The sequence below is a fragment of the Mustela lutreola genome, chromosome 7 (assembly GCF_030435805.1).
Source record: "Mustela lutreola isolate mMusLut2 chromosome 7, mMusLut2.pri, whole genome shotgun sequence".
Taxonomy (NCBI): Eukaryota; Metazoa; Chordata; class Mammalia; order Carnivora; family Mustelidae; genus Mustela; species Mustela lutreola.
Genome location: NC_081296.1, coordinates 106,192,675 through 106,217,337, shown reverse-complemented (window position 1 = coordinate 106,217,337; position 24,663 = coordinate 106,192,675). Strand labels below are relative to the sequence as shown.

Sequence of the window (24,663 nt, the reverse complement as noted above, 5' to 3'; positions counted from 1 at the left end):
ATGCAGAAGTATCAGTTCCTCAACGGATTAGACATTTTAAGATAATTTCAGAAGCACTGCTATAGAAGACTGTTTAAGAAATATAATTATACTAATTGCCATTGATTTTATTTATTCAGTTTGGCCCATTATTAGTTTAGTTCTGACTGCTGAATATAATTTAAAATAAAACTACTCTTCTGCAAATTTCTTCCAAAGAGTTCTAAAATTTAGTTTCTCATTAATGAAGACTCCTTTTCTCTATTTTGGGTGAACTAGTGAGACTTTATTATCTATTTGGAAAATACAGAAATCGCTACTGGTTTGGAGATTTATACCGGGGTGACCTCTGACTGATAAAACTGTTCTTTCACAGGTCAGTGCCATTCTTTAACACAAAGACGTATTAGAAAGTCCCTTTTGTCAAATGCTTAACTAACCATTACATTAAAGCACCAAATCACAACTGAGTTGCAGGTATACATTTATACCCTTGTGTTACAGGTCAGAATTTTAAAACAGGGAAGTATATCAGATTCTTTGTCTTCTTAATGCAGATGAGAAATAACACATTAGAACAATGTTAAAGATGGCAAATGCACATGAGGAAGGTTAAATTGGTATTATTTCAGAAATTGGTAACTTGTAGACTAACTGGGTTCTCAGGGGACCTACTAATGGATTTAATTGTCTTGTTTCTTGGTAAGTGAAAACACTTGTACTCCTGACGTCTAAATTCAACTATGAAGTATAATCACCATGGGCTCCCCAGAGAGGAAGGAGCATCAGCAGAAAGAGAAGATGTTCTTTCCAGGAAGCAAAGTGCAAAAATGCTTGCAGAAGGTTACGTGTACATTTTTGCGCTCCGGCCATTCATATCAATTCTAAGGAGTCCAGCTACACCACAACAGTGAGTACGTGTAGCCATACAGGAGGCAGACCGGGACTGGAGACCAGAGCCCAACACACCCATACATCTGAGACAATTCTCACGTGCATCATCTACAACCCATCTTCTAGAGCTAGACCGGGTTCCAAAGATTCCTATTTCCTGAAGGCAACCGCGTTTGAGAGGAAGATGGAGAGCTAAAGGGGTATACAAAATTCTCATACAATTTCTGTTCGCAGTAGTTTCAAAATCATAGCCACGGGGCACTGGGAAGGTGGAAAGCAAAGAGAAAATAGCTTTCTAAAAACTTCTTTAGGGTGCTGGAGTTCTAAGACAATTGGGAACTATGGTTCTAATAACTTAAAAGCTTTCTACCTTTTTACAAATAGCCCTTTTACTCTCGACACTTCCCAGCACGTTCAGAGTCAATCACAGTTACTCTATATTCATTAGGATAGCAGAAGATAAGCTCTTGTCAACCTGTCCTCTACCTCATAGGAGCCTAGCGTTAATCTACTTCCTGTCAACTTATAGGAACAGCCTCGGTGTTCTATGTGGCTGGCCAGTGTTCCTTTCTTAGGGCTGAAGCACTTAGACCCAGTGCAGACATTTAAAAAGTATCATACCGCTCGGTTACTAACTGAAGGATATGTTTACATAATTCTGAAATTTATTTATTGCAAAAATGCAACCTCTCGCCTCCCTAGTAATCAATGGTGTCAACAGCACAGATCATCGATGTGTTGGCCTTCTTTGTATTCCCTTTGTTGTAAAAGCCCAGAGACCACAAAGCTTTTGATACATGATTTCGAACAGATTGCAGTCAGTGTGACATCTTGACATAAGACCTAAAAACTAAGCTCTAACTGCTGAATAAAGTTGGGTTAAAAAATCTTTTTCATGACAAAGCAGTTCTTTTTTTTTTTTTTTTTTACTTCTCTTTTAATGCTATGGAAGAATTCTTGCGATCATTTCCTATTATAAAATGCTAAAAGAGTGTTTCAGACAAGGTGACTCTAAAGAAAAACAGTCTCTTTTTGTGCTGAGCTTTTTGTTTGTTTGTTTTGCTAAACTAAGACTGGGAAAAGGGCTTTCTTGTAAAAATGATGAAGCCCTTAAGTATGAATGAGATAAATGGAGTCAGGTCAAGGCTGGCCCAGAGAAACTTAGTTCAGGCTTTCTTTAGACCTAGACGAATCTCTAAGTAGAAGAAACTAAGAAACTAAATCTGGTTTAGAAAAATAAAGAAAGATGTCCCCCCAAATCTCTCTGCATTTATCCAAATAAAAAATCCAATTTACACCTTTATCATTTCTTCATTGCCCTCCTCATGTAAGCCCCCAAACAGGCACTTGGTACTATATATGGTAAGAGAGAAACCCTGCCCTCTAAGAACTGAAAATTCTTTGTAATTTTACCTTAGAACCTATAAGGGAGGTTCGCGAATTCTCAGGCTCTAAAGGGCTCTCCTTAAGGTCATCTAAACAAGAATGTACTAAAATGCTGATGGCAAAGCTCATGGAATAACTCTCAATGCCCTACAAGCTGGCCATTTAGGAATGTGGCCAACTTGACAAATAATGGGCTCCACATGGAGGTCACCTACTCTTACAAGTTTCCTTGGTGCTTCTGTCCCATCTTCCTTCCTCCTGAGATTCATGTCAGCACTGGAGAGATGTGATCTGCTCTACCGATGAGTCATGGTGGGGAGGAACTGGCTGTGTGGCCGCGGAGGAAGCCGGGACACCTGGCAGTGACGCCAGTTCTCTCCAAAGACAGAAGCAGTTTGGTGGCAGACGGTGGGGAATGATTCATGTTCTAATGGCTGCTTACAAAGCAATGACATCTCCAAACTGTGTCTCATTCAGTTAGAGATAGCTTTGGGGAGAAATCGCTCAGATGTGCAAACCGCTATAAGGTTTTTTTGTTAAGAGGACAGGTATCTGTCAGGTTTCTGTAGGAAAGGTGGGGTCTGAGAGGTCAAAATTTATTTCCACATACATGACCCTGAATATGAATCTGCATCCAAATGTTCATGCAGATATCCTAGATCTAATCTAATTGAATTGTAAGAATTACCACAATGTGAATTTGCAAAACAAATTGAAGACATTAAAATAGGCAAATATGCAAACTAACATTTGGGGGGATTAGAAGCTGAAGTGTGTTAAGTGGAGACTCCCTGGGGTGCCAGAGCTCAAGATGAAGGGTTAACCATCCGGTTAATATTATAGAGCTCTTCCTTACCATGACTGGTCCCCTGTTTAAGGGGCCCCAAATAATTTGCTCTCTTCTGCGTCTCAGCAAAGCCCCTGTGGGACTGGCTGATAAAATCCTCGAGTAAGAAATCCTTTCTCCTTTGTCATTCCTGCTCACTTACACTGGGAGCCTCCTGGCAGTCTATGAGAGAGACTGGAGACATTCTGTCACCCACCTTTATTGTCACTCTAATCTAAGGAATAATTGCACTGGAAAAAATTCCAGATCCCAAGGTGCTCCGAGCTGCCAATAAACCTTGGCCTGCACCTTCAAGACATGGCTTTCTGTAGCCATCTTCAAGGCAAGTGTGGGGAAACTTGAGAGACCAGTACCCAGGGACAGCTGAATGACAGGGACAGCCTCAGGTCTTCCACACAGGTGCTGCAGCTGGTGGGCCTCAAGGCTACCCCTGGTCTTCCAGGACAGTGAGGAGAGGCGAACAGGAATGTTGCTCTAAATCTGAGAGGCCCAACCCTTGCATCCTATTCTTCAGAGCTCTAGATAGTAAAGGGCCCCATGTGGCAAAGGCACCACTGGCTGCCCTGCCCAAGACGCCGCCATACCTTCATTTTCCTCCAGCTTCCGGATGTGGCGCAACACGGGCTGCAGATTCATGTAGAGACGGTGGCTGTTGCTCAGGAGCTGTAGCAGGTGTCGGGAGCGCATGGGGCATCCCGTGTAGTAGATGAGCTTCCTGGCTGAGGGGAGGCCATCTGGCAAGATCTCAAATTTCTTACCCTGTGGAGCGAAAGCACACATTGGATTTGGGAAGAGAGGTCTCTTGTTTGCCAAGGTCCCCTTCATTGTCTTCTTACTAAGGAAGACTCCAGACTCAGAAATAGATGTAGAAAGCTCCATCCAAAATTCACTCAGAGACAAATTATTATTTTTTTATTCAAAAATGCCACAGGACTACATTTACCAAAAAAATTCAGGAAGTGTCTAGCCAGGGTCTTCTGGTAAACACTGACTGGGAATGATAGTCAAGGAGTATCTTTAGTTTCTCTGGCTAAAGGGGCCGTTTATATGATGGAGAAAAGAGGGGCCCATCATGGAAGCATCTTCTAATGCAATTCCAACACCCTAGTTCAGCAAACAAGTTGACAAATTCTAGAAGCATAATGCAGTCACATATTAGTTAAACACTATGTACCAAACACTGTGCTAGTCACTGAGAAAATGACAGTGGGTAGGACAGAAAAGGTGCCTACCTTCATAGAGATATGTTCTGGTGGGAGAGACATACATAAACACATAAAATAACTATAGTTTATCATAAACTCTGGGGAGGAAATAAAAAGTTAGGAGAGCAAACACCACAAATTCCTATTTAGGGTTAAGAAAAAAAAAAATGGAAAAACTTCTTTAGCTGGATCAAAGAGGGAGGCTGGGGCGGGGGCGCGGGGACGTGGGGAGCACCTGGCTGACTCAGTCAGTAAACCGTGGAACTCCTGATCTCAGGATTGTGAGTTCAAGCCCCAAGCCCCACGGGGCATAGAGTCTTAAAAAAAAGGAAAAAAAAAAAAAAAAAAAAAGGAAAAAAAGAGGGAGCTGGAAGCTAGAGGGACAAGAAAAGAAGAGATAGAAGTAGTGTAAGTATCTCTATCAGTAGAGATATAAGGAATCTCTTGTTCTTTAAGCCTGGGATCATTAACATAAAGTTCATTAACGTTAAGTTAAGAAGGAGAGTTTGGCAAAGTTTCTTATAGTCATTGGATATTATAAATTCCTTCACCTCTCCCATTAATGAATACAGCAGCAGGCCTGCAAAGGAATATTCCAAACAATTCTCAGCCAGAGGGGAAAAGTAAAGCAAAGCGGGAGGCATCTTCCAATTATATACTTCAAGTTAATACAAAACAATATGGCTTTGTGTCTCTCAGATGGGGATGGAGTTTTCACCCCTCGACTTTTCATTTTAAAGGAATCACTGGTGGATCCCAATGCTAGAATGGTAATAACTGTCACTTAATGAGCACTAGGAAGGTATTAACTCATTTAATCCTCACAATAAGCCTATGGGGGAAGACAAATTATCCCCAATTGGGAACAAAGAAACCAAGGCACACAGGGTAAGTAACTTACTTAAGGTCCTACAACTTGGGCAGGAATGGGCTGGCCACGAGAAGAATCAACTGCGACATTCATCAGAACAGATGCCTTGTTCCCAACCCACATCCACTGAATCAAAAATTTCAGAGGAGGAGGGCGAGACCTAGAAATCTTTATCTTAAGCTCCTCACATAATGCTAATGCACAACTCAATTCAGGAACCACGGAGTCCAGGACCCTTAAAGCACTCAATTTCATAAATGCATTTTATTACTACTCAATTTGGGACATGACAGGGACAACTGGGGTAATAATATCCTCATTTTCATATTGCTCAGATCCTTTCACAAAGGGCCTGGATGAGAGAGACCAAGTGAGGAGGAAGTCAGGCCCCATTTGATGTATGAGTAAAGTGGAATCAGATTGAAGTATGCCCAAGTAATTAAAATAATGTAGAGTCAGGAACAGATCTTTTGACTTCACAGGGCAGTGTGGAGTCAGTGCCCAAATGCTAGTTGGCAATACAGCCCTTTGTTTATATATGCCATCTTCCTTATGGGAGAGAAGCACACGTGTACAAATCCTTATTGTCCTGCTTTCTTTGGGCATTTTTTCCAACAATTTCTGAACAAATAAAAAAATATGGATTTTAATGACCACTAGACATACATATCATTAACTGTAATTCTTTGAACCCTACCAAAAACCAGATATAGCTGGCAAGGTAGAGAAACAGCTGGGAAAAATCATGAATTTGCTCTTACAATGAAAAAAGAATACTATTCTCAATATTCTAAAAATAACAGCGTTTCTGCTATTAAGAACTGTAGACCTTTCTTTGTAATGATGAGTTTCAAAGAGATAGATATGAATAGAAACATCTTGTTATCATTCTTTATTCTCTGCTCAAAAGAAGCAACCTCCAAAAGAACTGGTGAACCCCCATGCTATAAGTAATTTATCCTGTGATTATGGCTCTGTTTTCTGATCCCTTTGCTTTTAAAAACAATTCTGTCTGATAAACTCATCTTGTACACTCCCCCTACTACATTTCTTCTGTAACTAGAGTAACTTAGGAAAGCACAGTGGGGACCAAACCCACAAGTTAAAGTTAGTAATTCCTTTGCTGTAAGATTCTTTAATTTTAGGTTCACTCTTAGTGAGTGGCAAGGATTAAAGCACATACAGTAAGAAAATAAGAAAGCTAGTTGTCTTCTTTGACAACTTTTTAAAAATACAAACTTTTTTTGCCTGGGACAGTATTATTTTTAAAAACAAAACAAAAGAGGGTACAACAAAAATCCACAAAAACAAACAACGGGGCAATTTTTCTTTACTCGGTTATTTTAAACTTACCACAAACACCAACTTTCCAACATTTGTCCAGGGGAAATCATAAAGCAATTGCTTCTCTTCATCTAAATTCTGTGGGAAAATTATAATGCATACAGAGTTACAGGGGAAAATGCCGGACGCTCTACAATGGCTCTAACTTCTCTCCCAGAAAACTAAAATACAGTAATTAAACTCTGATAGGGGTCCTCAACTCTCTTTGGAGATGTTCAGATAATAATGAAAAAATTAGTGACACAAAACTGTAGCTCTGGGTTCCTGAGTGAGTCATTATCTGGTCTTTTAAGGCAATCTTTTCCCTTTGAGCCTATCCTTAAATTTAAATAAAAAGTCCAAGACTCAGGCATTCAAGAGATGAGATAAGGCACTTAGACTTTCATAACTGGATATTTGCCTAAATCAAAGATAAAAGAACCTTATAGTCTCCTTGGTCTCATAGAAAGAGGCATTCTCTCTCCCCTGCTGACGGCTGCAGTATAACACTACCCCACTTGCAAGAACGTGACAGGTATTACTTATTCAAGTGACAGGCTTTATCAGAAAAGTGTAATGGAAATTAAAATGTCTGGTCTGGCACTGTATTAAAATGTCACTTTTTTCTTTACACAGTTATAATGCTCCAGAGGATAAAAGAGAATATTTGAAATCCATAACCACAAAGAAGAATGTCTGTATATTAATGATCTATTAGTGATGAAATTGGGTCAATCTTTGTTTATTCTTTTCTGTTCTGGAGGACTTACTACTGTCGAGGTTTGGACTGTATCACTTTATCTATCCTACCTCATCCACATCTGGAAGAAAAATAGGAAGCAATGGCCAGAAATGAACCAGTGAACCTATCAAAGGACCAGACAAGAGCACTTGTCAACATAAGGCATAGTAGATACCGTATGACACTTATTCCTCATTTACGAACCTGAAAAATCTGTATTCCCCGCATGGTCAATCCAAGGGTCAGAGAAGCTTCAATTTCCCTTTTATCCTATAGAAATAAGATCACATGAAAAAAGTACGTTTTTCTAGTATAATGGACTACTAAGCACCAAAGAAGAGAAACAGAAGGAGAAATTCCAGGATTAGAAAGTTTTTGACTAAAATAACTTTGCTCATTTTTTTGCATCCCTACTTTACTATAAGATTTAAGAAAGTCTTGAGTACATACTAAATCAATAATGATATATTCTACTTTTTAAGCCACTGAGATTTCAGAACATTAGTATTGTCACTATATCATATAACACTCTCATATCTGATAATATTCTAAATATTTACATTAATGAAACTCTGATAAACAAGACTATTTTTGCCCCTTATCTTTATTTTTCAGTTTTCTACCTTTTCTCAGATATTAGAATATTGAATACAATATTATAACTATATTCTGAGATGCACTAGATTTTATAGGTTTCAAACTGTGTAACCCTCCAGCTCTGAAGCCAAAATCAGAGGCAGCCTAATACTTAAGGGTGTCATTTCATGAGGAGAAAAGGCTGCATGTAAAGGCTTTATTCTTAGTTTGGAAAGAAAATACTTATATCTAAGAAATTCAATTATCACTTGCCAATATAATATGCATTCTTTTTTTAGCTTTATTTAAATTCATTTAATTAATATGTATTGTATTATTAGTTTCAGAGGCAGAGTTCAGTGATTCATCACTTGCATATAATAAGATATCCATTCTATCAGCTAAACCATAAAGTATAAAAAATAAACTACAATGAGCATATGGGAAAAAAATTCCTGAAATGGTCTCTGAATTTTAAATGTATTCTGAAAGTGCTTATCTGTAATAATGGGATATAAGGTATGAAGTTCTAAACAGAATATAAATAAAATTACTCAGTAACCAAAATATTTTCATATGAGATTCTTCAATAAAAATAAATGAGTCTGTTTAGAGCCTGTTTTCCCATGAACATGGGAAGAAATGTGTTTAGAAAATGCATCCTTGTCTGGCATAGTAAAGACAAGACGTGGCCTATTTTCACTATTTGGGCTGTTTTTTCTAACGTGTATGTTTTTACATCAAGAAAGGCACATACAGTATAGGTTTAACAGGAGAAACCAATCTATTACTGTGAGTTTAGGTCAATTTCCTCTTCAAGGCTACTCTGATTGCTTCCTGAAATAAGACTGTGCTCATAAAAACTCTGGCTGGGTGGGCACAAGGTGTGTGTTACTGTGAAAAGGGCTCAGGAGTTTCTTTTCCCAGAATGTTGCCTGTCCTCTCTCTACTTTATAATTTCCACTTTACAAGCGGGTCTTAAAAATGAAGCATTTTAAATAGCCACTTGATTTCTCTAAAGAATGAGAACTCTGCCCAATATCTGTTTCCCCACTTCATTCAGTTATATTATTATTAATTATCTTGTTTTAAGCAGGTGAGAGGGTCATTTTCCATGCCATACAGAAGTACCACACCGTACGCCAGTAAAAGATTAACTTTTACACAAAAAATAAGTTGGGGAGATTTACTTTACTAAAGAATTCTTAATTCTTTAAAATACTAAGTTCCCCTATCAAAGCAGCAGCAGTTGATATTTACTGAGCACTGATTAATGTGCCACACATTCCACCTGGTCATTTCAGATTCACTATCTCACAGAATTTTCCCAACCTTGTGAATTGTATAGAACCCTAGATGGCCAAGGATTAGAGTTGTATTTGCCTAGGACCCCATAATAGTGGTAATGTAGGGTTTCTAATATCTGACTCTAAAGCCACATTTTTCCTTATACACCATTCATGCTTCCAGTACATTTTAAAATACAAACTGATCATCAAATGTCATTTTCTCATACACTGAGGTGTCACAAATGAAGTCTCTTAAGGAAAAAAAGAAATAACAACACACAATCCTTCAGGAATTTGGCCAAAGAGATCTTATGGAACTCAATTATGCCTCTCGAGGGTGACAGGACATTAACGATGCTTCTCTTGGGCATGGAAGCAAGAAAAAAAATTTTTTTGGTACCGTATTAAGTTTTCTGACCCAGCCAGGGAGAATATTCAGTAACACATCCAAACTATACTCCAGCCTCCATTGGTCCGGTTATGCTAATCTTACCACAAAGGGTGTGGTAGTAAGAAAAAGCCTGACAGTAACAGTGATGAAGCTAACAGCTGAACATCAGGCTGAACAAGTGCTGGGCACTGTTTTTAACACTTTTTATCCGTAAATTCTTCTAGTCGGGCAGACCTGGGTTGAATCCTGGCTCTGCCACTTGCTAGCTTTGTGCTCTTTGGTCTGTTTCCTCTTCTGCAAAATGAATATCACAGTTTCTATCTTACAGAATTGTGATAATTAAAAAAATAAATAAATAAAGTGTGCCCCAAGGAAATAATACTCAATAAACATTAGCTGTTGTGGTGGTTCTTATTTGTGGATACAATGAAGTATGGCTTCACTCTGAGGAATATTAAAAATTACTAATCAAATAAGTTGCAAATGTTAGTCCCCAAGGCAGACATGCAGATTTGGAAAAGAGAAAAATAACTATTTCATAATCACTGAAAAGCCAGATTCATGATCTGAAGCCACTTTTTATCTCAATATTAGAACCACTGAAGAAGAAAGATTCCATTGTGCTTCCAGGCCTGAGAAAAAGCATCATTAACTCCAAGACTGACCTACGACAAGAGTTCACCTGAAACTTTTTTTTTTTAAAGCCCTTTTAATGGGGCACATGGGTGTCAGAGTTGATTAAGTGTCCAACTGTTGGTTTCAGCTCAGGTTGTGATCTCAGGGTCAGGAGATCGGGCCCTGTGTAGGGCTCCACATTCAGTGTGGAGTCTGCTCAAAGTTCTCTCTCTCCCTCCCCTCTGTCCCTTCCCCCACCCTCGCCTGTGGGCCTGTGCGCTGTCTCTCTCTCAAATAAATTTTTTAAAAAGTTACATATAAAAAGACCATTAAAAAATGAAATGACAAATTTTAATAAAAGCTTCTTCTAATCGAGAAGGTATTTTTTGCTCAGAAGCTGTAGACACACTACAGTTCAGTACCTTATACAATCTGTAGTAATGCACGGCAACGTCATCCAGTCGGACAGCCTCTTTGATGTATTTAAGATGAGCCTCAGAAGCTGTCAGTGCGAACTGATCTTTGTGCATGTTTGGAATGTGCTTCAGGATGTAGTCCTTCCCTCTCTTGGAAACAACCTGTTGGAATACAATGGGCATGCAATGTGACATTTGTTGGAAGGATGGAAGTCCTACCCTCACCCCCAAAATGAAGAAAGGACAAGAACCTAAAATAGGCCATGTAAACTGGCTAATTTCCAGTAGGAAATTTCCCACTTTCATTCCATTTTCACCATCTGTTATCTTACTAGGCTGAATCAGCTAATACTAGAAGCTACAAAGACGATTTAGCTGTAATACTGCATATCTGAGAAGAAAAATCACAAGAAATGAGAAAAATATGTTCTCTTGGCTCTAAACTCATGGAGAGAAAAAAAAAACATGCAAACTTGCGAAATTTGGTACACATCACTGTTTATACTTGCAAAATGACTGGTACCATGAAATACACTGACTGTCAACATTATCTTCAGGTTCTGGATCCTACTTAACTCTTCTAAAATTACAGCCAGAGTGGGAGGTTCTAAATGTTAATCCAAAGAAGGCAGGGGACTGAGAGGAATTCTCCGAAACATTTCTGGTTTTTACATAAAACGCTGTTATGAACGCTCAATTTGAATACTTGTGAGAAAACAAGTTCATTCAAGCATTCATTACAATTCACCATGGCTCAGGTTTTCATGGGACAGTAGCCTGAGCCTTTAAATGCCCCAAATATACAGTAGCCAGCAGCTTCAGACTAAGAAAGGTGCTGATTAGTTCAATGAGGATTATAAAATATGGAAAGAATTATGTGAAGGCAGCAAAAAGATTAGTGCTTAAAACGATCAGAATAACAAAATTAAAGAATTTTTAGATTGAAAATGTTTTTACAGATACTGACATTATGTTTCTTCCTACTGAATTATACATGATCAATTACTGGGCCATTTAAGAGGTTTTGCTGAGAACTCAGAGTTACAGATTTTTTCCTTCTAGCCTCCTTTTACATGGAGATCACCTAAGTGAGCATTTGTCAAACTTTCTTCAGTCAAAGAACTCACAGAAAATAGTATTTGTAGGGTCACCAAAGTAGGTGGCTTTGGTGATCCCAAAGATTGAAGGAACTCAGATCTCAGCATACTGGAGGCTGTGGTGCCCTGACAGGGAGCTCGGATTTTTAAAGGACCAAGATTCAGTGACTACCTGACAACAACCAGGCAATGAAAATATGGGCTAATCAGAGACACTGATATGTAAAAGCCTGACACCTTTTGTGGTTTCTCTTCAACAACTGGAGCACTGTTGATCTGTCCACAAAAACTTACGTGGAGCACCTCACTCTGAAATGCTGAACAAACAGTAAAGGTGACGTTTGTGCCTGTCCTTCAGAAGATACTAAACAACAGTTTACTTGAGGAAAAAGATAAACATATCATTTGAAAAGGAGATGCAAAATGTTCTGTCGAGAGTCTTACAGAGCCCAGAGGTGGGGGGGTGGGGGTGAGTACTTTGATATTTTTTTTTTTTTTAAAGATTTTATTTATTTATTTGACAGAGAGAGATCACAAGTAGGCAGAGAGGCAGGCAGAGAGAGAGGAAGGGAAGCAGGCCCCCTGCTGAGCAGAGAGCCCAATACGGGACTCGATCCCAGGACCCTGAGATCATGACCTGAACCGAAGGCAGCGGCTTAACCCACTGAGCCACCCAGGCGCCCACGATCTGACTTTTTAGAGTTATGTTTTTCTCCCTCCAAAGGGAAGAAGATGGAAGCTTGAATAAGAAGAAAGCAAAGACAATGCAAATGCCAAAAGCAGGCCAGCAACTCCAAGTTGCACCCTAGTTAGTACGGATAGCAATCTTCTTGCCTGTTAACTCTAAGGAGCAGATGAGCTGTATCGAGAGATCATGTGTACAGTGCTCTCAAGTGTTAAATTTATATTTGGGCATCATGAAAGGTTTTCCTGGCCACAAACATCTGGGTTCCCATTTCTTGAAGCAACACGAGTAGCAGCATAATGAACTAGAAATGTGCTAGAGAAAACACTTTAAAATTTGAAAACAGTGCCTACCCAAGATGGGAAGTAAGCCTCTGGCTCAAAGTATTTTCCATAGTGCTTATTCCTTTTGAAGTTCCCAAGATCAGCCTGCAGGGCAAAGGCTGCCAGCAGGAAATAGGCCTCTTCTCGGAGCACACACTGAGAATGAAGCACTTGTTTTCTCAGGTGCCAGTAATAATAGTATCTTGCTGTTCTGTCACTGGGAAAATAAAAGAAAACCGAACTCACATTTGATGGAACAATCTGATGGCATGTAAACAGAACCCAAATCCTGCTATCCATCTGGTGACAAGAGCTCTTCTGTTTCTGCTCCCTCTTCTTCCCTCCCCCCAATCAACTCCATGAAAAAAAGGGGGGAGGGTTATAGCTAATACCTGATTGCTGTCTCACACAGGTCACAGGGAGGCAGAACTCCAAGTTAGACTACCCAACAGCAAACATACCATTTCCAGAGGCCTATAACATTTGATTCATTCAGAGAATAGAAACAAGGTCTGAATCATTCCACTCCAATATGGTAAACATTTCATTGAAGAAGGATTAGTATAGAAGCCTAGGCATTTGTTGTCCACATTAAAATTATTTTGCTGTAATAATGCTACACATATTTCATAAACAAGGACAAATCTGAAGGGACAATCCTGGCTCTAATGTTTTGCTGTTCTCTTTTGGTTTGGTTTACAAGTACTCTAAGGCCCTTTTAAAAATATTTCTGTTTATGTGCCCATTAAAAAATTTATTTAACTCTACATTTTTTTTTCTTTCTCAGAATGAATGAACTGGGAAAAAAAGTGTGCCTTAAATCTATTTTTTAAGCAGATGTTACCTTATGGGTGTGGTTTTATAAGCACATGTTATGACAATCATGATGCTCCTCACCAATGGAAATACTAATAATGCACTCATTACAATCTGTTGAGGTCAGAAATAAATATAGTTCCCATTAAATACATACAGTAAGAAGTGCTGACCGGGGGAAAACATGGTCAAGCTCCAAAAAATGTCACAGGCAAATGGGATGCCTTGTGATCAAAGTAAAAATGCAAGGGGAAAAAAAAGTGTGTGTGTGTGTGTGTGTGTGTGTTTAAGGAGTTTATTTGCCTTCCTATTATTTTAGGTCGAATGTTTACCTGAGATTCATAGCTCATTAGCTGATGACAATAAAAACATGGGTTGACTTCAACTAAGATGGTGTTTAAGTATGAAAAGTTTAAAAATAAGGCATTTATGTAACTTTTTTCCCCCTTGGGACAGAATACTCTCCAGAACACTTCTTTTTATAATGCTGACCACACAGTGTTTGGACTAGTTCATCCCTGGGGAAAAGGACAGAAAAATGTGGAGAATTAAACATTCATTAGTCCCAGAGGGTTAATTAGTGGCTACATAACATATTTTGCTTCTTTTCAGCACATTCCACACTTAGTAGGTAAAATAAGTAAAAACTTTACATAAACTTGTAGTAACTAAAAAAGTTTCTTAGCCTTTTAAAAAAATTATTTATGGGTTCATATATTTTTTACTGTTAAATTTAAAATATTGGTATTACAAAATACAAATATTAAGAGTGAACTTCACATATAACTCATTAGCCAAATGTATCTGTCTCTTTTACATGGTGTTTCTCAGAGTTTAAAAGTAAAGAAATAAAACAGAGTCCACATTTCCCGTATTTTCTATGGGTCAACAAAACCACCACCTCTGAAAGTTTCTGGCACTGAACCCTCCTATAAAAGTGATAAACTGAGCTTCTGAGATGGTAAATTCTGGGTCTGTATCGTGAGCATAGTATTGTTCACGCACCCACTTCCGGAAAAAGAATCAGTCACCTGCCCTTGCCAAACTGCATCTAGGATTCTCACAGGAAAGCTCCAGTGGGTGTAATCTTAGCTTTAAAGCTACTGCCAACAACAGAAGCAAGACCCCAAAAGTGAAAAGAAAACCAGGCTGTATAAACACCATGCATTTTTATAGGGCAGAGTTCTTGCTTGCTTGCCCTACTACTCCCCTCCCTACCCCCAGAAAAGAATAGAATCCTTTAGTTTTTCTATTCTTCACAAAAATGCTAGTTCCTTCTCGAATGAAGTATCTTTTTGTTGACTGATTTGTTATAAAAAACGTGGAGTATGGAAAATGTGCGGCAGTGATATTATTAACATTTTTATCGATAGTTTATCATTCATTCATTCAACAAATATTTATTTAGTGTCTACTGAACCTCTGTTCTAGGAACTGAGGATACATGAGTGTATAAAAAGATTTTTTTTTTTTTATTCCTCCCCTTTGGAATTTTTATCATAGCAGCTGGAGACAAACACATGCAGGGACTTTATTCAGTATGTTAGAAGGTGAGTGTTGCAGGAGAGTAAAGGTATAGAATTCCTGTCCTCATACCTGATCAATCTGCCATTTTCCACATAGTACTGCACACGGAAGTGAATGATCATGGGAGGTCCAAATTGGTCAATACCCTAAAACAAAGACACATATAAAAAGCAATATATTTTTAGTTACTACAAGGGGTTTCCAAATCAACAAAATACCATTATTTACAGGACAGTTTTAGAGTCTTGAAAGGTTTTATCTACTTCTAATGTGGGAGAGGGTAGTAGAGGCAGGCAGAGGACAGATAACTGTCCCATATGGATGGATACCAAGTTCATGCAAACCTGGGAAGTTATAAAGCATCATCACGTATCTGATACTCATTCACCGTAATGCCAATGACAACACAAGGGAAGATAAAAATAAATACCGGTGGAAATTTCTAGTTGAGATCCAGCTCCTCTCTCAGCTCTATCCCCTGTGGTGACCATTTGCTCCTCATTACAAATGTTCTCTTGTTCCTCTGACATTCCACATACCAAAACCTAATATGCTGTTTGTTTATTTAGGCTTTAATGTGCCTTACTTTGTAGTTGGCTTTCAAGAAGCCTTCCCGTTTATCCCAAGAATTCTTAAAATACAAATTGGAGGATCTGGGATTAGACACTAGGGATTTATTCCTGATTTACTAGGATGGTCCTGGAAACACTAGGTGAACTCCCTGTGAATGATCTCCCAATGTAAACGGAATTGATGTTTACTAAATAAAGACATCACCCAAACAAAAAGTAACAAAGTATCAAAGGTTAGTAAAAGTAGATTAAAAAATTATGAGTAACTTCTAGAACATCAGTTTTGACAGCTAATAATAGAGTCACAAAAGAGGAGTAAGCATTTTTTCCATGGTTTTCATTTCAAAGCATTGTCCCAAAATTACTACAAAGTTATTATCCAACATTATTTAAGAGATTTTTTTTTTAAAGATTTTATTTATTTATTTGACAGAGATCACAGTAGGCAGAGAAGCAGGCAGAGAGAGAGGAGGAAGCAGGCTCCCTGCTGAGCAGAGAGCCCAATGTGGGGCTTGATCCCAGGACCCTGGGATCATGACCTGAGCCGAAGGCAGAGGCTTTAACCCACTGAGCCACCCAGGTGCCCCTAAAATATCTTTTTTTAAAAAAGATTTTATTTATTTATTTGAGAGAGAGAAAGAGAGAGAGAGCATGCACACAAGCAGGGGAGTGAATGGAAGAGGGAGAGGGAGAAGCAGCCTCCCAGCTGAGCAAGGAGCCCAAAGTGGGACTCGTTGAACCCTGGGATCACCACCTGAGCCTAAGGCAGACACTTAAGTAGCTGAGCCACCCAGGCACTCATATATAAGCAGAGATCTGAAATCTACTGTTATATGCTATAAGCTCCTAACACTTGATTAACATGATATTGTGGAACTTAATTATTCATTTCCCTTTCCCATTCTCTACAAAATATTTTTATGAATTAAAATTTTTTAATTTAATATTTTTTCTAGTGTATAACAGCTAAAATAAACCCTTTAAAAAATCAAAATAATTTTGCTTATAAATGTAATCTCACCCAAGTGACTTCGTATTGTCGTACCTTGCTGGCCTCTTTTTTCCATTCTTTTGGACAATACTTATACAGCTTTTGTGACAACTCCATATAGACATGTTCATTATCTGCACATTAAAAAAGGAGACAAGATGACAAAGAAAAGGTTTAAAAGAAAAGAATATATACAAAGACAGGTTTTTTTTTTTTTAAAGCCTCAAGATTTGTAAATGTGTTCTGAAGTCACACAGTACCACAAAAACTCAACAAGATACTAAAAGACAAAAGGTTGGTTAGACATTACTGAGCTATTTTATGAATTATTTTGCATTTTCAATACAGAACACATACTATTAAAAATCTGTAATATTTAGAAGAAACAATAGCTTCTCCCTCCTGTTTTTACTTAGTTTCTATGGTCATCCTAATGCACAAACTTCCAGCACTGTGAGCTTCCTTGCTCTTAGAGAAACATGCTTTTGTTGAGTTCACAGAGTATTATCATCAGAGATGCAGAATAATGAAACAGGGCAGAAACACCATCCTAACTGCTATGTAAGAAATTAGGGGACATTGAGGATAACTACCTATTTCTAAGTGAGGGGCCTGACCCACAATTTGTGAACAACAGCCTTTAAGACTATTGCTTCTCTATTCTCCACTATAACACAGCCTGATAAAATGGCAAGCCATTGCTCTCACTGCCTTTGGGATTGATCCTGTGGAATGAGAAGAATCTCATGCAAAAAAAGAATGCCAAAGTGTTTCCTCAAGGGGATGATGTTCTTAAGATGAGCACAAACTATGATTGTTGAAAACTCATGTAAAAATGATCTAAACATGTTAAGACAAGCTGGTAAAAATATTAAAATTTTCAGATTTCCCAAAGAAAATCTTTTAAAAGAGATATTTCACAACAAAACCTTTCAGCATTCCTATCTCAAAGTTCTAAGTCTTCTTTTTTAAAGATTTTATTTATTGGAGCACCTGGGTGGCTCAGTCATTAAGTGTCTGCCTTTGGGTAGGATCATGATCCCGGCATTCTGGGATCAAGCCCCATATATCAGGTTCTGTGCTCAGAGGGGAGTCTGCTTCTCCCTCTCCAGCTCCTCTGTGTTGTGTTCCCTCTCTCGCTCTCTCTCTCTGTCATAAATAAATAAAAACTGTTAAAAAAAAAAAGATTTTATTTATTTTAGAGAGAGAGCAGACGTGTGTGCAGGGAGAGGGGCAGAAGGGGAAGGGAGGAGAGAGAATCTGAAGCAGACTCCTTGCTGAGCTCAATCCACAACCATGAGATGATGACTTGAGCCAAAACTAAGAGTCAGCAGCTTAACTCACTGAGCCACCTAGGCTCCCAAAGTTTTAAGCTTTTTTAAAAAGTTTATTCCTTTTTTCTAAACACCACTAAGGGAGTATGCTCATGGAAAGCGCTGCATAAAAATGTAGTGTCTGTTTGACTACTCCCAGGATAACAAGCCTGACCACACTGTCACTCCTGTCTGAACGCTGGAGGTGGGGGGAGGGAGGGGGGTTGATGGAAAAAGAGCCCTAAGACCATAGGAAGGGTAGAGCTACTGTTTATAAATGACATATTAATCCAATCAATTTGAATGAAAGGGATAGGGAAAAAGGTCCCAGGGACAAAAAAGGGTGCTACTTAAATCCACTTATCAGATCAACTAAATTATCTCCCATCTCTCATATGCCACCAATTAACATGAAATGAACAAGACCAGACAACCTTCCTATTGAATAGGATTTGAGTTTGGCTTGAGCTGCCATCTGAGGAAGCAATATAATAAACAGAACTGAGACTGTTCACTGTGTAATAGCACATACTTTTAAACTACCACCACATCTCTACCATCTGACAGGTTGAGCATGGCCTTAAATTTTAAGAATTCAAGAGCACATATCAAAATCTGACAAAGCAGGTGAAGCAGTAATATCCAGTTGACCTGTGAGAAAAGTGAAGTCAAGAGAAGTCAAGTGATATTTCTAAAGCCACACAGCTAGCTAGCAGTAGAACCACAATTAGAACCAGGTCATCTGATTCCTTTTCCAATGTTCTTTTGCCACACTACAATCTCTCTTTTAAAAAAAAGGTATCTTAAAGACTCTCGTTTTGAAATCTAAGGAAGCTGTAAACTGGTTTTATTAGACTGACTTGTTGAACGACACAGACCAACAGTCTGGCTGTTGTCATAGAATTAAAAGAATCAACTTTGAGTTTAGAATAAAAGGAAAGTTTTTTAGAATCTATAGGGCATCTTATTTCTCCTGGACCCTTCCTCAAAAGAGTGACTGAAGGATACACTGTTAGAAGGATGGGGCTAAGCATTTGTAGTTTTATCACTTTAACTATTACAGGAAGAAACTGAAGAGCAAATAGTGGATTCACTGGTTCTTGAGTTGCCCCCTGCTCCATGTTCTCTGGCCTCTCCTAAAAAGACAACTGAAAATGGTTCACATTTTGGTGGAGAACGGCCTTGTTTATCAGCTGATCATGACACACTTTCCCACCTGGCAGATCTAAGCATTTTATGGTACTAACCAGATTCTCAACATGTCATAAACCTTTAAATTTAAACCAATTCCAGTAGTAGAATACGATCCATAAAGAAGTATAAAATATAATTAAGTACATTTCATAAAAACGTATTCTTGAAAAACTAAACAAAGATATAAAAGATATGTCTTTTGACATAAGACTAGAGAAATTTAAAAACGTGATTTGGAAAAAAAAAATAAAGCTCATCAGGAATTGTTGCAGATAAATCCCAGTAACTTAACTCAAGATATTATGGGGGTGGGGTGGGGAAGAGACTTGTATTGAGCCCTTTATGTGGAGAAAACCTTTACAGAAAATATACAGAAAAAACTGATCCCTTATCTCCATGTCATATAGGCTAATTGGAAAAAAGAGAAGGTGTGAAGAGGGAAAACAGAAAATAGGAGCAAATTAGTAGATCACTTTGTTATACTATATAGTCAAGAGTAAGAGAACTTGAATAGAGTTATTTTTCTTATGCTTTAATGCTTTAATGTCAAAAATCATAAAAGAAATTATAAAAACACTCAAGAAATTGCCTACTAGCTCCAGCTGCTCCCAGAGTGCAAGGAAACAAAAACCAAGCTTGGTTCATTAAAACACAAAAGAACAAACCACAAAATTTAGATTCCTACAAAGGAACCCATTTTTAAGTTCAAACTATAATACATGGCCTAAAATACTAAATCTTAAAAGAAATAGATCAGTTAAGATTTTAAAAATGAATACTAGACTAAAAATAATGACCAGCTTATGGGTATTTTGATAATCACAATCTTATCACCATGTGCCTAAATTAAGTTACAGCTATAAAACATCATTTCCTCAGGGATAGTTGGCTAAATTCTATCACAGATGGGACTAAGACCTACTTTGTATGACACTGAGTCCAAACAGGTGACAGTCCTTTAGCCTGAGTAGGTCACACACCTGAACCAGCAACTGGTGACACAAAATTTTAACCTGTAGAGAAAAAAACAAAACAACACAACACAACTTGAGATAGCAAGTAAACCAAACCCACTCACTGAGCCACAATCAGGCAATTTATTTTTTTAATTTTTATTTTTAAAAGATTTTATTTTTAGAGAGAGAGAGAGATCAAGCTTTCAAGTGGGAGGAGTAGCGAGTGGGAGGGAGAGGCAGGGGGAAAGAATCTCCAGCAGACTCCATGCTGAACTTGGGAGTCTGATGCCGGCTTGATCCCATGACTCTGAGATCAGGATCAGATGCTTAACTGACTGAGCCAATCAGGCACCCCCACAATCAGGCAATTTAATCCACCCTAAATATACATCTTAAAACTACAAGCAACACTAGTGAAACAACCGTTGGTTCAAGGAAATTGCTTTACTCTGTATTGTGTTTCAATAATGATTATCATAATACAAATGTTTATGAAATGGTAGTAAGGTACCAATACTGTCTTGTACAAGACTCATAAATCTTAGGACACACGGACAAGGTCTTATTCTAAAACCATGGTGCACAATAAATATTTCAGAAGGTATCCAAAACAGGCTACTCAGATTATCAAAAGCTGAGTCAGACAAGTATCTTTACAAGGAAGCTTTTCTTCTTGATAATATACTACAAATTTAAGATTTAAAATGTCATACCATCCAAGGAAACCTTAATCCTTAGTTTTGACTGTATTTTTAAATGTCATAAACAAAGCTCTTAGGATAAAACATGATAAAAAGTTAACTGAAAAATTACAAACCACAAACTATGTACACAAACAAACCATGCTGTAACTCTGTGTAATTGCTATTCAAATAATGCTGTACATTTCCTCCATATATATATGTGTATATATATGTGTATATATATATATATCCCACATACTTTTTATTGCTCTGCTAAATTTAAATCAAGTATTTGGAGCCTACTGATAAACCTCTAACAACTACAAGTAAGTAGTATTCTTGTTTAAAACTGTAATTAAGAAAGGCTGTGGCTCTGAAGTCTTACCTGCTGTGAAAACAAGCTTGAGTTATTTGTATTTGCATATTATGAGTCTTTAAGGCTACGTTTTAGCTGATTGTGAAATTTTTCAAGTTCTTTAATCTTCAGGGGCAATGGAGCTTTAAAAAGTGCTATATAGAGTATGAGCTATTAAGAATTAAAGTATTATCTAAAAATACACTCCATATGGAACGTGGTAATAAAAGCAGCATTTGGTCCTAAATGTCAGTGGCTTGGGAGCCTGGCTGGCTCAGTTGGTTTAGGGTCTGACTCTTGGTTTCAGCTCACATCATGATCCCAGGACCCTGAGATCGAGACCTGTGTTAGGCTCCACACTCAGTGGGAAGTCTGCCCAAGATTCTCTCCTTCTCCTTCTGCCCCTCTCCCTGCTCATGCTCTCTCTAAAATAAATAAAGATTTGAAATAAATAAATAAATAAATGTCATTGTTACTGAGCAAGCACGTTTAAAATATATCCCCCTCCCCCAAAAAAGAAGACTTGTTCCTTTAGTCTTAGTGAACAGGTATAAACTCTTGGCCACTGTTTATATTACTCAAAAATTTTTTGTACATTTACCATAATTTTATTATCAAAATTTACCAAGTTTCCATATTTAACATTTACTTGATGATTAAAATCATTTAAAACATCCCCTACTAGTTCAAACTCATGGAGAAACTAGAAGGATCAAAACAAAGTTTACCCCACATGCAGAAAGACAACACTATCATATCAACCACACATGTCAAGGAATAAACTATCTTTGTTTGAAAAATATTTAGAAATGAGGACAAAATGAGACCATTAATAAAACTGTTTTTGCTACAGTTAATTTGTTAGACAACAACACCACAAATATCAACTGCAGTCGTATGAATACAAAGATAACACTGTGGAAAAAGACCTTTGGCAGCCCTGAATTGGTTTTCTAGCAATGAGGGGCCTCCACACTACTTAACTTGGTCCCTCCTCCTTCCTTTGTTCAACAGCTTGCTAGAGAGGAGTCTGGACATGGCAGGGGAGTATACGTGCCCTGGAATAAGAAAATCTTATAGGCCTAGAGGGAGTCCAGATTTTCCATTTGAGCTTCATTAACAGAGCTCCCTAATGAAATGAACAAACAGCTCAGAGAAATTAAAACAAGTGCTACTCTATTAAGTGCTCACTTACTGAGCAATTCCCAGCTGCCAGGCACTACAATTAGCGGTTTATTCATGTTATATCTTTAAATCCTCACAATGACCCTGATGAGGAGAGGAAGATTATCTCTACTTTATAGATGAGGAAACAGAAGCAAAAAAAAAAAAAAAAAAAAAAGACAAAACAAACAATGAAGCAAACAAGAAAACCAACTAACTTGCCCAAGGCTATAGAGTATGTCAAGGAGTAGGGATTTCAAGTGAGGTCCCTATGACTCTAAAAACCCTCCTTAATCATGATGACAGACGGCTATACAATCCATAGTCCTGACCATCCTGTGAGGATATTGCACTAATTTTGCAAAATAAGGGAAGTGAAGACACGTAAAATTAATCTCTGATGAGGAATTAAAGTAATAATAGCAGCTACTATGTTGTGTCAGAAAGGATGCTACATGCTAACCTTCAATTCTCACAATCACATAGTACAATTGTAACAGAAGTGTTATTCCTAACGTTCCTCAGCTGAGATTTTAGTACAAATTAATTTCTTTGAAAATTCTAAATTTTTCATGAATAAAATTCCTCATGAAGACAGATTAGTCTGCCTTCCACTTACCTGAGGTCAGGAAGGTTTCGTTCCATATCCTATGTGTGGATAAGTGTTTACATGAACACAACGGATATACAATGCAATCAGTGGATTATGTTTAAAGACATAAACAGAACTGAGAGAAGTTTCTTTACTTTCTTTTTTTAAATTTATTTATTTGACAGAGAGAGATCACAAGTAGGCAGAGAGGCAGTCAGAGAGAGAGAGAGAGAGAGGAGGAGGAATCAGGCTCCCCACTGAGCAGAAAGTCTGACTTGGGACTCGATCCCAGGACCCCGAGATCATGACCCGAGCCAAAGGCAGAGGTCTAACCCAGTGAGCCACCCATGCGCCCCCTGAGAGAAGTTTCTTAAGTGCTTAGCCTATATGCATTGATTTTGAATTTTTTTAAAAAATTCAGTGGGTATCTTTTTATAAAATAATTATATAAAAACTGAAATAGCATAGTAGAATTACATGTTAACATATTCTGCCCATGACCAAACTGAAAAAGATTAGCTGCCGAGTTTCATTAGATTTTTAAAAACAAAGTGTAAAAATAATAGCCCATTACTTCACATACTCAAAAACAACTTCAGTTACTCTGAATAATGATGTTGTTAATCAAAAGAAATTCTGTCCAACAGATGATAAAATTCATCCAAGAGGTAGGTTGGATGCTCAAACAATCCCTCTGAGCAAAAACGAGGTTACGTTAGTAAATCAAGAAACTAAAACTGAGAAACTATGGCGATTGTCAGAATAAAACCAAAATAATTATGGTAATAAGTAGAACCTTTTCTTGTCTAAATTTTTTAATGAAGCTACTTAAATGTCATATATATTCAGTGTAACACTGAGAGATTCTTTTATATAGCAATTGAGTTAAAGATATATTAGCATATAGCAAAGAAAACCAATTTAAGGCATGCACTGAGGCAAGTTTCTCCCTAATTCCATCTGAATACAATCAGTGAAAGGAAGAATATGAAAGCTGTGAGAGGGGCTGAAAAATGCTAGGCGTGATTCTGATTACTATAAACCTGTTTGGCAACCTCTGCCAAAACTTAACACAGACATGCATAGATTCTCTACTCTTGAATAAACCCCAGAAAAGTATACGTACAGGTATACACACAAAATGCTCATAACAGTTTTATTCATAATAGCCCAATACTTACAACAACCTAATATTCATCAACAATAAATGGATAAACAAATAGGACAAACAAATAGGGCATATTCACAAAACGGAATATTACACAACAGTCAAAAGGAATTAGTGTTACGTGCAATAGTGTAAATGAATTTCACAGGCCAAATGTTGACTGAACGGAGTCAGATACAAAAAAAGAACACAACACATAATTTCAGCTGCATGAAGTTCAGAAACAAATTACAGAGGAGGAAACAGTTACTACCCTTTGGGTAGAGACTACTGTCCAGGTGGAGTCACAGAAGATCTTTCCGGGGTGCTGAAAATACAGCATATCTCAAGCTGGATGATGATTACACGTGTATATACACGTGTATATACACTTCTCTGAGCTGCACACTTAAAATCCCTACACCTTGCTGTAGATATAGCTCTATTCCTCAATGTCCAGGTTAACTAAGAAAGTTAACTCTGACTCAAAAACTGAAAGCCAGAGCTTAGTGCTCAAGTGCACAGCCTTTCCTGAAATTGGCTAGACTTAGGCTACTATTAACGATCAAGACGCACAGTAAGAAGCTAGCAATTACTACCATTTCATGTGTGTGTCAACTCAAAAGCATTTAAAAAGCAAACACATTATATATTAATAAAAATTTATATTTCAGTAAAAAGTTGTAAAATAGTACGGTGTTAGTTTTTCTATAA

At 37.8% G+C, this 24,663-nt stretch overlaps 1 protein-coding gene across 5 annotated transcripts in view; it reads right to left on the bottom strand.

Moving 5' to 3' along the window:
- Nucleotides 1-24,663, bottom strand: part of FRMD6 (FERM domain containing 6) — a 73,994-nt gene that overhangs the window by 10,456 nt on the left and 38,875 nt on the right. For 4 of the 5 annotated variants that reach the window (XM_059182082.1, XM_059182081.1, XM_059182083.1 and 1 more), the window contains exons 3-10: nt 19,975-20,065; nt 16,576-16,679; nt 15,052-15,128; nt 12,670-12,856; nt 10,541-10,696; nt 7,452-7,517; nt 6,536-6,604; nt 3,691-3,865 (exon numbers count right to left, since the gene is read on the bottom strand). In XM_059182082.1, the coding sequence (XP_059038065.1) occupies nt 3,691-3,865; nt 6,536-6,604; nt 7,452-7,517; nt 10,541-10,696; nt 12,670-12,856; nt 15,052-15,128; nt 16,576-16,679; nt 19,975-20,065 (925 nt within the window). The remainder of the gene's footprint in view (nt 1-3,690; nt 3,866-6,535; nt 6,605-7,451; nt 7,518-10,540; nt 10,697-12,669; nt 12,857-15,051; nt 15,129-16,575; nt 16,680-19,974; nt 20,066-24,663) is intronic. The other variant, XM_059182086.1, reaches the window with a different exon arrangement.